Below are 15,602 nucleotides of genomic sequence, written 5' to 3' on the forward strand. Positions count from 1 at the left end.
CTGCAGGGCTGTTATGTGCATCATGTTGACGTGTGGTCTGCAGGGCTGTTATGTGCATCATGTTGACGCGTGGTCTGCAGGGCTGTTATGTGCATCATGTTGACTTGTGGTCTGCAGGGCTGTTATGTGCATCATGTTGACGTGTGGTCTGCAGGGCTGTTATGTGCATCATGTTGACGCGTGGTCTGCAGGGCTGTTATGTGCATCATGTTGACTTGTGGTCTGCCGGGCTGTCTGTCTCTTATACACATCTAGATGTGTATAAGAGACAGTTCTGGGACCTTGTATAAGCCATGAGTATACTTGTATACTTCAATGAGGTCCCCACGCAGACGTCGATAACTGAGGCTTCTAAATCTTTAACCTTTCTTGATAAGGCTTGCCTATTAATCCCGGAATTATCCTTGTTGCCTGTCTTTGAACACTCTCGACTAAATTTTTATCCTTTTCTAGCTTTGGTGACAACACGGCATTTCCAAACTCTAGGTTCGGACGCACGCCAGCAACAAACAACTGCTTAAAATAGATTCACCATGACAGGATGACTAAGATCAAGTTGTGGGTTCTTCAGTTTTGTCAAGTCAGTTGCTGTCGAAGGATCAAGTGGATCTAAGCGTTCCCTGCAGCCTTGTAACTTCTTGTCGGGGACTACAGGGCTGTTGTCAGGTTGGTTGCTTTGCTGACATCAGGGATATTATTGAGTAAAAAGATTAGGGTTGTTGTCAGGTTGGTTGCTTTGCTGACATCAATTTATTAAATTATAAATTAAACCTTAGTATATTATTAAGTAAAAGAGGGAGTAAAGTAATTATTAATACTTTACTCTCTCTTTCCTTTACTTTAGTATATTATACCTTAGTAAATTATTAAGTGAAAGAGGGAGAGAAGTAATTATCATTACTTTACTTTCCCTATACTTTACCTAGTAAATTATTAAGTAAAATAAAGAGTAAAGTATCTAATATGACTTTACTCTCTCTTTACTTTAATTCAGTAAATTATTGAGTAAAAAAGGGAGTAAAATAATTATTATTACTTTACTCTCTCTTTACTTTACTTTAGTAAATTATTAAGTGAAAGAGAGATTATTAGGACACAACAAATTTCATTTGAAGTTTGCAGTGAGCTAACAATAATCTAATGATAATCTTTGTCTTAACGCTTCACATTCATCAAAACCATTAGAGATGAATAACTTTTGATTAAAGTACCTAAAACACCAAATTATTTCTCTCCACCTCTGTCATTAACAAAGTAGAAATAATGTGACAATTAGTGATGTTATTTGTGTGTTTTAAGAAGTGAATTATGTTTGAAGTAGATTAATGGGACCATTCATGATTTTTTGCGGTATTCACTAGTACTTACTTTAAATTTACCGGCTCGAAACATGTTTCGCACAGTTTTCATGGTTTTTGAACACAGCATCGAAGTTGACTGATTCAACGCCTATTTCATTCAACTGATATAAATATATCATTCCTGCAAGCACTGGCACCTTGCACCTATATAAAGTCTTCAACGTTCAAAATTTAGCGTCATTGGGTAACGATACCATGGCTGAACATCGGAGAGCAAATAAGTGATGATCAATTAAAATACTATAGAACATACAATTTTCCCCAATTTACCATTCTGGAGGTATTAAATCTTGACGGACGGATAATTCAATCAAGTCGATTGAATTACGCCACACTTGTGAGAACCAAAAGAGCGACACCGGAAACCGGAAAAGGAAAAATTTCCTCCTAAATAGGGATTGTCATACTTCTGCTCATTCAATGTACTGATTCAGTTAAATCTAACGCCTACATTTTAAATAATTTATTCACTGATCATTTTATAATTTTCACTCGAAGTCCGATCTTGTAAGTTACCAGATTTATAAAAAAATTATTCCAAGATTTTAACGCTAATTCTAGCCTATCAAAAACTCGCATGCTCAAGTAAAGTAAGTACCCACAAAGTTGATATTTCTCGTAGCAAAGGAGATTCCTTGTCCTCGCCATAACTGTCCTCGGTAAATTATTGCTGGAAGAAGTAATGTTTGAATAAGAAGATCTGTTGTCTGTTGACGAACGGTTTTATGTGAGGCTTCAGAATTGCTTATTCGATAAGGGCTTTGCGCAATCCAAAATCGAGAACAAATATTAACTCTGATGAGAATCCGATGGTACAGGAGACTCAAATTGATCATTAACTGGACTCTTCGATAAAATAATAATTATTACCGAAAGAACCTGAATACAATTAGCGTTTAAATATACCTCTCGATATCGAAAAAATACTTCGAATATATAAAATAAGGCAACAATATTCCAGAGAAAAAGTGAGATATATATTGGTAGAGAAAGAATCACTTTTATAGAATGACTGTCAGTGCATTATATCACACATACAGGGTCATCAATATTTAGCGTTACATTGTTTTTTTTTTTTCAAAATGCCGACTGTTCTCCGGAAGGACCTAAAGTTTTCCCCATTCAAGCATGTCAAAAAACACCAACTGTCTGCTCAAGTTGTTGACAAACGCCTCCAAAGATCCAAGATTCTTCTTTCCCGAATTCATGATGGCACGCTGTCAAACCTCGTTTTCAGTGATGAGAAGATATTCAATGTTGAACACCACTTCAACTCCCAAAATGATCTAATTTGGTCAAAGAATGGGACGAAGGATCCCATGTGGTGACTAGGAAGCATTGCCCGACCTCAGTGATGGTCTATGCAGCCGTAACAGAGTCCTCAAGGAGTCCCCTCTTTTTGTTGATAAAGGGGTGAAATTGAATCAGTAGAACTATTGAGATGCTATCCTTGTTGGTGTATTGTTGCCCTGGGCACGAAAGCACTTCAAAAAACGCCCCTGGTCGTTCCAGCAGGACTCAGCACCATCCCATTAGGCAAAATCGACGCAGGAGTGGCTGTCCAAAAATGTTCCCCACTTCATTACCAAAGATGAATGGCCCCCCATCGTCACCCGACCTGAATCCTCTGGATTTTGGGATCTGGTCATACCTTGAGAGCAAGGTCTCAACCGTTCACTATGGCAGTTTGGACGCCCTAGAGGTTTAAAAACTGCTGAAGGAGTGGGCCAAAATCCCGCAGAGTGTCATTCGTGACTCCTGTAAGGCTTTCTCTAGGCGTCTACTCGTTATTGATGCAGATGGTGGACATATTGAATGAAATTGTGGGAATTGTATCTCTGAACCTCTGCCTACATAAATATATTTTCAAACATTCACAATTGTGTTTCATTTCATAGTTCCAACCACTCAAAGTTGTAACGCTAAATATGGATGACCCTGTATATATAATTTACAGCAAATCTTTAATTCATTATTTAAACCCAATCCGTGAAGCGTATCATCGAAGCTTCTGTATATGAGTTTTTCTCTTACGCGATTGCACCGTCGCGTCAACTCCGTGAAATTATTGATATTTTTTTATCAGAAAGACCTACTGTCGCGCTCGGGGGCAACCTCATTGTACCGCTTGGACATGAATTTCTTTATTTGGGTAAACACCAGATTAGTCGGAAATCCATTAGGCGAAAAAATATTGCGTAAAAATTCGAATTCAGCGTGCAGAATATTGTAAGTAGAACAAATTCAAAAACCCCGATGTAAAAGTGTTTGAATCCCATTAATCTTAAATCGAAACGAGCAAAAGCTAAAAATGCTGGTACTGAGACCTGTGAAAGTCGATTTTCGGAATACAGAAGTTTGAAAACGGCCATTAGATTTAGTAATATTGCAATCGAGGAAGGATAGGCTATTGTTAGATTCCAGTTCCATGGTAAATTTGATGGATTTATGCTGCGAATTTAGGTAATCGAAAAAGAGTTTAACGTGAGAAGGATGCTTAAAAAGTAAGAAAGTGTCATCAACGTATCTGTTGTAGAATATTGGCTTAAAATCAAGAGGGCAATTGGACAGCCAGGACACCTCGTGAAAACACATAAAAATATTTGCAAAGGTTGGGCCGAGTGGAAGACCCATACCCAAACCGTCAATCTGTCGGTAAAGCTTGTTAGCAAATATGAAAAAAGAGTTTAAAACAGATAATTCCATAAGAGATTTAAACAAATTACGTTTCAAACGTTTTAGGTAAATTCGTAATATAACTTTTCTTAGTCACATTCACTTAAATTTTAATTGCTCAGCACATTCAGCAATTAAATTGAATGAGATTAACGAATTTACCATTTTTCTCTCATAATTTTATACGCATTCAATTAATATGCATTAACAAACTGAATTTTTTACAGGTTCACAGATGGTGAGAGAATAACACCCAAGGACAGACACTGCAAACAAAGAGTAACCATTTCATCGGTGACTAGTTATGGTACATGCCTACAATGTATTTGTTGAAAATATTTCTAGTGCTCCTTGTTGCATCGATGGCATTGGCTTTGCCGATGCCGGTGGGGTGGAATTGCGAAACACGCGTGATCCCTCCGCCGCGCACCTGTAGCAAGTGCCAAAAACTCGACCGCAACGGCGACTGCATCATCAACGGGTGCATCTTACGGAGTTTCGTAAGTCGTATCAAATTTATGTGACCAGGCCATACTTTCTAAACTCGCTAAGTGTACGTAAGTACTTACGCTCTATTTTCTTGTCTATGATTGGTGGATTTGGCTTGAAAGGCCGTCAATGATAGGCTGATGAACTTATGATCTCTTAACTTTTTTTGAAAGCATGGGCCCTGCTGGTAATTTATCCTGCGTCAGTCCGTGGCATATTCCTTGTACATAAAATATGGCGTTTACATTGCTACAATAGCATTAGTGAAATATTGATAAGAATGCCATTCTATGTGTCATTCTAAAACCCGCTTCATCAACTTCTCTTTTTTTTCAGACAACCAGCCCTGATGATATACCATTCAACTCGGATGGCTTAAGGACTCCTGATGTGCAGGGTACGGTGAACTGTATCATCTGAGGAAAGAAGGCACGTAAATTGACAGAAGGATCTCAAAATATCCGACAACAAACAGAAGGGTTAATATTCTAAAAATCTAATAAAAATACCATTCGGCTCACATGTAACTACACAAATAAATAAATTTAAAAGGGTGTCCCTGATACAATAAAATTATGTTTACAATAAGTTTGTATGATGTATGACTAAATTTCTTCGAGGATCCATACATTAATACGAACTTTTTTTCTAAGTGGCATTTTCCTAGTACATAAGAACCATGTTCTCTTGGTACTCGAGAATATCAGGGTTTTTCTATCTGTACCCCATTTATCGAAATATTTGCATAATCATTTAAACAACATCCCATAGATTCAGGATATCACAATGAGCATCAGTAAAGGCGTGATGAAATTATTTTTAGCCTCATTTTCACCCGTCATGAAAACATGTCCAGTGCTACAACTTCGAACGATCGGGGGAGAAACACTGAAATAATATTGTGTAATAATGGACCCTAGTCAGCACAATAGTCTTCAGTTTGCGCGTGATGTGTTGTGATATTTTGTGAGTAGACGATATGTTGCACAACATCGTAATATATATTATTAAGCAATGATACTGAACATCCAGAGGCTGCTGTAAGCCATACAGCTCCCAAATCTCAATGTAACACAGCTGAGTCATATAACCGAAAGCGGAACTGGCTGGTTAATAATTCGTTTTGAACAAGATGCCAGGTCCATCAACTGCACTTCCCTGATGTCCAGGATGATCTCCGACAGAACCCACGATGTGGAGGCAGTCACTATCATAAGCGTTAACACATCAGACCGCGTGCCATGCTTCATGCCGTGTATTTGCTGCCTGTATAAGATGTACGAGGTGATGCAGATAAAGTCCGCGGCTGATCCAAAATGCTTACGTGATGTATGTTAAGGGTCCATTATGAAGGTAGTGGCGTGTTTTTCTACCTAAAACCGATCAATGAATGCGATAAAAACGCGCGATTATTCATTGAAATTTGAGATTCTGAGAGGAAAAAAAAAAGTTCCAGAGTCTCTAGATATTCTCTTTACGAATCGGATGAAATGTCTATCAATGTTGTAGCTCAAAAATCATAGGAGGAGATGAATTTTTAAGATGGCGTATTTTGGAAATTTAGATTGTTCATTATAGAGCCAAATTAGTAAAATTGAATGAAAATAAGTAAGTGCTAAATTAATTGCTTGATTCTGTACCTCCAGCTTAACTTTGCCCGTAAGTCGTTTTGAGGATACCATCATTCTTAATGTTGTCCGATTTAACGCGAATATTAATCTATAAATGCAATTTTTCTTAATTTTTTTTAAATTATCATAAAACGGTAATTTTGTCTAAATTAGAAACTGCCGCAGCAAAAAGTAAAGCACGCTCATACAAACGGTATTTTGTGTTAGACGCGGCTTTTTCGCATCTAAAAAATGAGCCTATAAATGGAAAAGCCATATTTTTCGAGTTTTGACCCAATCACTCCCCTTATTTAAGCGTTAGGACGAGGCGTCGTCTGGGAGAGGCAGAAAGAAGGATAGGAGAGGCAAGACCAATGTTTTGAAATGAGGAACTGGAGAATTTGGACGGGAAAGAAATGTTTTGAGCAGATAATGAAGAGAATTAAAGAAGAAAGCAAATTTTGCGAAGAAGCAAGGAAAAGGATAGAAACTGGAAGGAAACTATAAGAATAAGTAATGAAATTTATGTTGGAGTAATGAAATGATTGCACGATAAAAATAAACAGTTTGAATAAGATACTAGTTTTTTTGCACAGGAAAAGGTAGAATTGAAGCTAAATTGAATAAACACTGTAGCTAAGAACCAGTGTTTATGCATTGGATGGCTCACCAATAAAGGTCAAGTGTTTCTTATTAACCGAGTGGTAGGAAAATAATTATCTTCTGTATACTTGTAACTTTGATGACTCCTGTAAGATTTTATTTTGTTTGGGTTATACACATTACGCAGCTAATTAGCGGATTATGATGAAATTCTTAATTGGTCGTGATTATTATAAATAGGAAAGATATATAATTAACATTGTGAGATAAATAATTCAGGCACAAGAATATTGAGCCGGTATACTCCTGCAGATAAGGAATTCAGCTCTATCTCTATTTATCAATATATTGCTCGTTCAACTGCAGTCTCATTGTGATCGACATGAACTGAGCACGTAGCTCCCCCTACCTCGTAATTGTCAAACTGTGATAGTTAGATCACCATTGCATTATTGTAATTTATTATGCATGTTTACCATGTTCAGATACCAACCAGTTGGTGTTAACTTTGGTTCGTGTTAAATAATTAGTTCGGAATGTTAATCCATTTTTTCAGGTTTGCAACATTAAAGAAGCCTAATTCGCCAACCACGTCTGTCCTGCGACCGAGTATCCGAGATAAACGTTAAAACTTTTTATTTTTTATATATTCATATGTTATGTTCAGCTGAATTTTTGCTAACTAGTGTGCAAAATATACAGTGGCATGGATTCCATCATTGCAAGTTACATAGACATTGATTCGGGTCTTTAGGCAATGTATTGGCATTGTGAGATAATGGATCTCGTATTTGAAACGCTTGCAATGGTGATATGGTGAAATTATTTAACATTTCTTTAATTTGCGTTTAAGTTCTTGGTAAACTTGTGAAATAATGTTATGATATTCAAGTTCTAGTTACTCATTGCAGGTCAATATACACAGAAGCGCGGGTGTGTTTCACATAGGATTATGTCACGAAAAAAGCTTACTTATGCGTATGCCTTACTATCTACGGCACTAAGCTTTCTAAAGAAAAGTCGCAAAAGTCTAAACGAAAGTTTTCTTTATAAACAAAAGTTTTGTTTTCTAAACATAAGTCAAAATTTTAAATATTTGACCAATTTCGTTCATGAAATTCAAGTGTACTTGCGGTCCATTAAATTAAAACCCCTGCACTACCAGCATTCAAAAACATAATAATAAATGATGCTATAAGTTCTTTATTCATACAAACAGCTTATACGTATCTAAAACAAAGTTTTACCACGCTGAATGCTGATTTTTAGATGAATAAAATTCTATGAATTACAATCATTCGTGATATTCGTTATATTGAGACATTCGACGTTGCTTGATGTTTGACTGGAAAATTAAGCGAATTTTGAAATTTACAGCTCATTTTTAGACAAAATTAAGTTAAGTAAAACTTTGTGCCAGTAATCACGAGGACGATCCCATGATGGTTCTCAGGCATGCAAAAATGAATAGCTTTATTCAAATGAATTGTCAATTATTACTCTTAAATGCTTATTAACTAATTTAAAAAGCTACTCCTTGTACATATAATATAGAGACGCGAGTGATTGATGTCATCTATAACTGCTCGCTTACAGAAATGTGCAAGTGCTCAAATGAGTTTTAATTGTATGTTCAACAGGTGTTCGACAAAACGTTTAAAAAAGACTCATTGTTCTAATACCATTTCGTAACGACGGGATTTCCGGTCCCAAGCCACTAGGTACGAATAACATTGATGACGGTAAATGTATCTGAGACCAAAGGGTTAATTCGGTGATCCATGAGGCATGAGGTGTGAATGTAGTTTGTTGTCACCTGTTGATTTGCACTGATTCTTTTGATTTCTTGGATATTCAACATTTTTTGTAATCCACTAATTGAATCTACCGCAGCATAACAGAAGAACTTTACTTCCAACGGCTGCTCTGCAAGATGCCATTTAGTGAGTAATTCCCTGGGATTTCTACCACAAAATTTTACCCCATCGTTTTTAAGCAGAAGTTCAATCATGTTGCGCTTTATAACAAAAGTTTATTATTAATTATCAGAGGACCATACTTATCTGCATTGTACATTTTTATTTGGATGGTCTTTATGTAAATATGTGGTAAATAATTGATCACAAAATAAAATAAAAATAAATTAAATTAGGAGGACATTACTATTACTAGGACAGTTTTTTCCCTATTACTAGGACATTCCCTATTACTAGGACTGTTTTTTCGAATATTCCAGAGCGACTTAACTCGAGTATCCTGTCAGACTCTTTTGTCTTAATTTCCTGTATTTGAAAGCTGTATTCCACCTTAAAAAAAATTGCGAGATGGTTTTAGAAAGAATCGTAGCTTCCATGGCTAGGTTAATGCAATTAACGTTCATTGTGTTCACAGTAAACTGAATTTTTGATAGACGCAGTCATTCGCTAGCCCCAGCTAGTGTTGCGTTTGAACGTCAGGTAAAATTGTACATTTTCCATTTTTTCCATTTCCATTCCTCAAATCTCTTCATTTTACCAATTTTTTACCATATCGTGACATGAAACAATTTAAATTTTAAACAAAATATTCAGGAGAATATGTTGGGCCAAACTATAAACGGCGGGCTAAACATTGAGCATTCAAGATATTTAGGTTGAATTTAAAAAAATGTTTTGTGATTCGAAATGCTGATAACGACAAATTTTTACTTAGTAAGTTTCATAACATATCCTATTTCCATACACGAATTCCGAACTATTGGTACTCAAGCAGGTGAATAAATAATTAAGTAACTTTTTCAACTTGCAAGGAATTCAACCAGAGAAAAATAAATTAAAGTTGTGTGGCTCTATCCACTACTATATATCTTAGAGAAAAAGCAGGAAAAATTTGACCAGCACGAGACTGCATTGTTTCAGATAACTATACTAATTTGAGTTTACGGCTCTCAGCCCTTAACTTTATGGCTCTAAACCATTGCTTTCATAGGCTCTCTATTCAAAAGCACGCTTGCCCACAGAATAAATATGAAAGTATTAATGTCACTTATTTGCTTAAATCGCAAGTTGACTAAAAATGTAAAAGCAAAGAATAGTCCACAAAAATTCATATCTTTATAGAAAACGTTTCGGAGTCCAGCTCCATCGTCAGTTCGTAGAATCTAAATGAACAGGGAGCATATCTTTATATCTAAATATTTTTTCAAATCTTACTGAGAAATCACAAAAAAAACGTGGGGCGGGCTGTAAGACACATCCATTACCCAAGTTCTATTCATAATACTCAATCTGTAGCTGCTCAAATATATGATATTTAGATCTTCACAGTGATGTCTCACGTTTTTTTGTGTATTCTCGGCATAAGATTTGAAAAAAATAAACTATAGACTTCATTTTAGATCAAGAATAAAATCTAGGACAACTCACTGAAAAAGTTAATGTTTATTTTTTGTCCGTTAAGAAAACGTGGCTTTTAAAAGATTTTTTATTTGTTTTATTGCATTGTTTTTAGTTGTGTAACCACCAGAAAAAATGTTTTTTCATATGTTGTTTTATATTTATTTATTATCTACTTTCCAGTTCTATACTTCGATTATACCTAAAAAAATCTACCTGGAAAACTCGATTCCCAACCGTAAATTTTTTCTCTCCATAAAAAGTCAGTTAATTAATTTAACGATTTCTAACTATAAAGTTATTCTGATGATCAAATCTTGAATTGTTAGGGAGCATAAGCATGCATACCAAATTTCAAGAGTTTCTGGAATTCTTCAGAAGAGCTCTAAATTAAGGTTTGAATTTTTGATGACAGACAGACAGACGAACACGAAGCGAAGAGAAGATAAAACGTGGGAATAATAACAACCAACCCTCTGTTGGGTGAAAGCGACATCTCACACGCCTAGCTCATCCACAAGCCGCAGGCTCTTAAAAAAAATAAAAAATATTTCATGATTCCCGCTTCACCGTTTCGCGGCACCAGATACGACACGAATAAACCTTACTACAAGTCCTTCCTGATGAAGGGTTTTTCGTATTTATCTTCAAAAATTCCTTCGTCGCCTTTATTTTCGTTTCACTCCGTTTTGCGTGGTGTTCGTTTCGTTTCACTCCGTGGGATAATGATCGTATGTTTTCGTCTCACCTAATATATAAGCCATCTATTGTTGATCTTCTTACATGAAATTTCCCACCTATCAGGGGCTCAATGAATGTTCAGATATTTTTTCTATTTTAGTATTTTATTTAATTAGTAAGTGGAATATTTTCAAAATGCTTTTTTAGTAATCATCTTCCCGAGGCAAATTCAATCAGTTAATTAGTACGATGCCACTGCAGGTGCCGGCTACGTTCTCAGCCGCACAGCGGTTAAAAAATTCGTCGAAGAAGCACTTCCCGGCTCTAAGAAATGCAGAGATACTGATGACACGAGCGCTGAAGACGTCGAAATTGGTTCGTTACTTGAATTGTTAACTCCAGTTTATGATTTTGACCTGCGTATATTTTATCCTTGCAAATAAAAACTCATAGTCGCTTTTCCCACTATACTCATAGTTATTTTAATTTTTTATTACCGCATTGAGGCATCTACTTTAGTTTCTTAAGAAAAATGAGGTAATGAGCAAATTATTGTTTATTTGTTGAGTGGTCAGGGCGCCAAGATTTGATCAACAAGTTGGGACGTGACATCGTTGATTTGGACGCGTTGTTACGAAATCTGATATCAGGTTTTATTATTAGTTTTAAATTTAAATTCAGAGAGAACTAGCAGGTATCAGCCAACAGATTCACGATTTGATATTAAACTGGTAGTTGATGTTTATCTAAGAAATTCTTAGTATTTCGGTGGGCTTTAAACACTAAATAATTCATGATCTTACTATATGTATGGTTGATGATTCTCCGATAGTTTCCGGAAGAAATTTGAATCCATTTTTATTATTTGTGATATAAAGGCTATAACAATTTAAGAAGTAAATCTACGTTAATCCTAGTGTTTGCATTTTCGATAGTTTTTAGCGCATTTCCTCCTACAGTTTTTGGCGCATTTTCTCATATATGAAAAAAAGGCGCTATTGTGCTCGCCATGTCCGTCCGTCCGTCTGTCCGTCTNCGTCTGTCTGTCCGTCCGTCCGTGACTTCACGTTTTCGTCGACGAGAAAATGCGCTCTCTGTCACTCACTGCAGTGAGTACTGAGTTATATTTTTCATTAATGAAGTTTGCTGCAGGTAAATGCCTGACCAGAGTTGGTGTCCTAGCCGGGGACTCTCGAGACGAGCGCGGCAGAGGTCGCTTCTTCCCATATCCTCCGTCCCATCACCTCGTGCCGGGTCCTTTAAAGAAGCAGAAGTGGTATTGGGACTATACTTACTACCCAGCTCAAATGGTCAGTCATGGATAAGCTATATTTAAGTGTAGGATAAGAATAAATTACTTAAAATAAGAATACTTACTACCCAGCTCAAATGGTTAGTCATGGACAAGCTACATTTAAGTGTAGGATAAGAATAAATTACTTAAAATAAGAATACTTACTACCCAGCTCAAATGGTTAGTCATGGACAAGCTATACTATACATAAGTGTAGGATAAGAATAAATTACTTAAAATAAGAGTACTAACTACCCAGCTGGAATGGTCAGTCATGGACAAGCTATACTATACATAAGTGTAGAATAAGAATAAATTACTTAAAATAAGAATACTTACTACCCAGCTGGAATGGTCAGTCATGGACAAGCTAAACTTAAGTGTAGGATAAGGATAAATTACTTAAAATAAGAATACTTACTATCCAGCTGAAATGGTCAGTCATACGTCAACGACAAGGCCTGCATTTTAGTGATGCAATAGCAGATGGAAATAAGAGATAAAAATAGGAGATAAAAATAAAAGATGAAAATAAGAGATAAAATAGGGAATATAAATAGTGAACAGATGATGCACACGTCAATGACAAGGCCTGCATTTTCCTGATGCAATAGCAGTTAAAAATGCCTAGAGATAAAAATAGAAGATAAATATAAGAAATTAAAATAGGAGATAAAAATAAGAGATGAAAATAGAAGATAAAAATCGGAGATTTAAAAATGAAATAAAATAAATGATAAAATAAGAGCTAAAAATATGGGATAAAAAAGTTACTTTATTGTTGTTTTGCTGTTTTGCTGTTTTGCTGTTTTTTAATCCCGTCCAATGATGCATCGGTAAAAATAATCCAGACAGGGTATGCGTTCAGCTGATGCAAAGGGAGACTAAATTACCTAAGAGAGAAGGTAATTTTTATTTTTTTTACTTTAATCCTGTATTCAGAGGTAAAAATAATTCTCACAAGGTTTACATTTTGGTAATGCGATAGGTAAATATAATGCACTCGAAGAGTGCAAGGTTGTTCGCGTATACCTTTTACATCAATCCAATTTTGGATGGCTATGAAAAAGACTTTGAGCAAAATGAGCAGATTGAGAGTGAAGTTAATTTTCCGTCATTAAAGTTATCTAATTTATTGATCACATTATTTATGTCGCTTGACAGCTTTTTATCCACTTTCAAATTACACTCAGTAGATATATAAGCTAGATAAGGGGGATGAAGTTTTGAATCCGCTTGTAACTAGAATATAAATAACATAATTTTTCATCTCGGAAATGTAAGAAATGGAATTGTAATCAACAAGTGCGAAATGTAGCTCGTCTAACACATATTCAATACTGAATCGCCTTATGATTCATCAAGTAAAATTTGTAATTAATATTCAATTCATTTCAATCAGAATGCTTGATAAATTGATAGTTAAATTTTTCCTGGAAAAAAATGGTGTGCATCTTTCTTCCAGGTCATCGGTGAGCTCGGCAGCAGAACTTCACGAGGCTCAGTAACTTGTCGCATTTAATTTAATAAAAATAATTGTTCATTGTTCAGAACAAAGAAGAGTCGTTGCTCTCCGATTGATGAAACCTAGACTTGGTGCAGGGACATGATATTTAAATAAAGACTTTTCCAGGCCACATTAGGCAGTTTTGAAGTATATTTTTATGAAGGAAAACAGTTTGAAAGAAAATCATTATGGTGAATTTGACTTTTATATTCACGTAATTGACTCTTATCTGTCAATTTTAGTAGCCTGCTACGGCGATTAATTTATTGACAATGTTCTAAAATGATAATCACCATATGACCGTTAGGAATGTCAGGAATTAAATCGTTTTACTTTAGTCCTTCTCTTTTTCATTCCTTCAGAGGATTTACGTTTTTTGTTTAGTTTAACGATGGCCCAACTTCCATTGATAGTTAAATTGTGGCCCAAAACACCGCAGACTTGATCTTCGTTAACATTACACTCCTTGATTTACCATCCGCAGTGTTTCATTACCCGCTGTGTTTCATTACATACTCTGTTTCATTACCCGCCCTGTTTCATTACCCGCCCTGTTTCATTACCTGCTCTATTTCATTACCAGCCCTGTTTCATTATCTGCTTTGTTTCATTACCCGCTCTACTTCATTACCCGTTCTGTTTTGTTATCCACCCTGTTTCATTTCCTGCCCTGTTTCATTACCCGCCCTGTTTCATTACCCGCCCTGTTTCATTATCTGCTTTGTTTCATTACCGAACTGGCGGCGCATTCGCCCCCGCAGCCACAAGTTAGAATATTTTCACAGGTGTTTACCGCTGTACTTACACGTGTACTAAACTTCAAATTAAGAGGAGAGGTCAGTTCCTGAGGGACAGGCACAAGAAAATTTTGTTATCAAAGGAATTTTTCACAACTATGCAATCATTGGATAAACATATGGTGATCGGTGAGGAAATTTATTAAAATAGTATAACCTATCGATAATCATATAGTGTGGGAAGCTAAGTAGATTCAGAATTTATCTGCACGATAATTTCTCAGAATGTAAATAAATTCGATACTAAAAATTTTTTGATGCGAAATTCGTGAATTGAATATACACAAAATTCGTGAAGTGAATATTCACGAAATTCGTGAACTGATTACTCACGAAATTCGTGAACTGAATATTCACTATATCCGTGAATTGAATTGAAGAATAATTAGAAATAATTATTCACTAACATTTAGGCGGTTACATAATTATTGAAAAAAATCAACAAATTCTTGCTCAGCTCTTCTCCGTAGCTAACAACCTAATGAAACAAAATTTTAGAGGCGAATCAAAGTTATATATAAAACGCTCATGGCACATCGATAGTTAAATAAAATTAACCCATAACATGTCTTAATAATAAACACAGAAAACAACACATATATTTATGAATATAACAGTCTGTATTTCGTACCGTTGCAGTGGCAGACGAGGCTGCCACCAGCAGCGTAAGAAGTAAGGCAGGCGTTGCCATCACACGTTGTTGCTCAAGCGAGAGTCGCACTCGAACTGGCGGCGCATTCGCCCCCGCGGCCACAAGTTAGAATATTTTCACAGGTGTTTACCGCTGTACTTACACGTGTACTAAACTTCAAATTACTTTCATACGTGTTTACTGCTGTACTTACACGTGTACTAAACTTCAAATTACTTTCATACGTGTTTACTGCAATACTTACACGTGTACTAAACTTCAAATTACTTTCAAACGTGTTTACTGCGATACTTACACGTGTACCAAACTTCAAATTACTTTAATACGTGTTTACAGCTGTACTTACACGCGTACTAAACTTCAAATTACTTTCAGACGTGTTTACTGCGACACTTACACGTGTACTAAACTTCAAATTACTTTCATACGTGTTTACCGCTGTACTTACACGTGTACTAAACTTCAAATTACTTTCATACGTGTTTACCGCTGTACTTACACATGTACTAACTTCATATTTCTTTCATACAAGTTTACTGCAATACTTACACGTGTACT

At 35.8% G+C, this 15,602-nt stretch overlaps 1 protein-coding gene across 1 annotated transcript; it reads left to right on the plus strand.

Moving 5' to 3' along the window:
* The first annotated feature begins 4,399 nt into the window (after nt 1-4,399).
* On the plus strand, nt 4,400-13,669 carry LOC125178105 (glycoprotein-N-acetylgalactosamine 3-beta-galactosyltransferase 1-like). Its single transcript, XM_047881139.1, has 5 exons — nt 4,400-4,537; nt 4,863-4,923; nt 11,056-11,169; nt 11,947-12,104; nt 13,640-13,669. The coding sequence occupies exons 1-5, from the start codon at nt 4,400-4,402 to the stop codon at nt 13,667-13,669; spliced, it is 501 nt and encodes a 166-aa protein (XP_047737095.1).
* Nucleotides 13,670-15,602: the final 1,933 nt, after the last annotated feature.

The sequence above is a fragment of the Hyalella azteca genome, unplaced genomic scaffold, assembly GCF_000764305.2.
Source record: "Hyalella azteca isolate HAZT.00-mixed unplaced genomic scaffold, Hazt_2.0.2 contig7145, whole genome shotgun sequence".
In the NCBI taxonomy this organism is placed as follows: Eukaryota; Metazoa; Arthropoda; class Malacostraca; order Amphipoda; family Hyalellidae; genus Hyalella; species Hyalella azteca.

Bases quoted from the DNA above. Each gene is read 5' to 3' on its own strand.
- LOC125178105 (XM_047881139.1), top strand. From the start codon at position 4,400: ATGGCATTGGCTTTGCCGATGCCGGTGGGGTGGAATTGCGAAACACGC. The intron at 4,538-4,862 runs GTAAGTCGTATC...CTTTTTTTTCAG, and splicing joins GGTGCATCTTACGGAGTTTC to ACAACCAGCCCTGATGATAT. The intron at 4,924-11,055 runs GTACGGTGAACT...ATGCCACTGCAG, and splicing joins AAGGACTCCTGATGTGCAGG to GTGCCGGCTACGTTCTCAGC.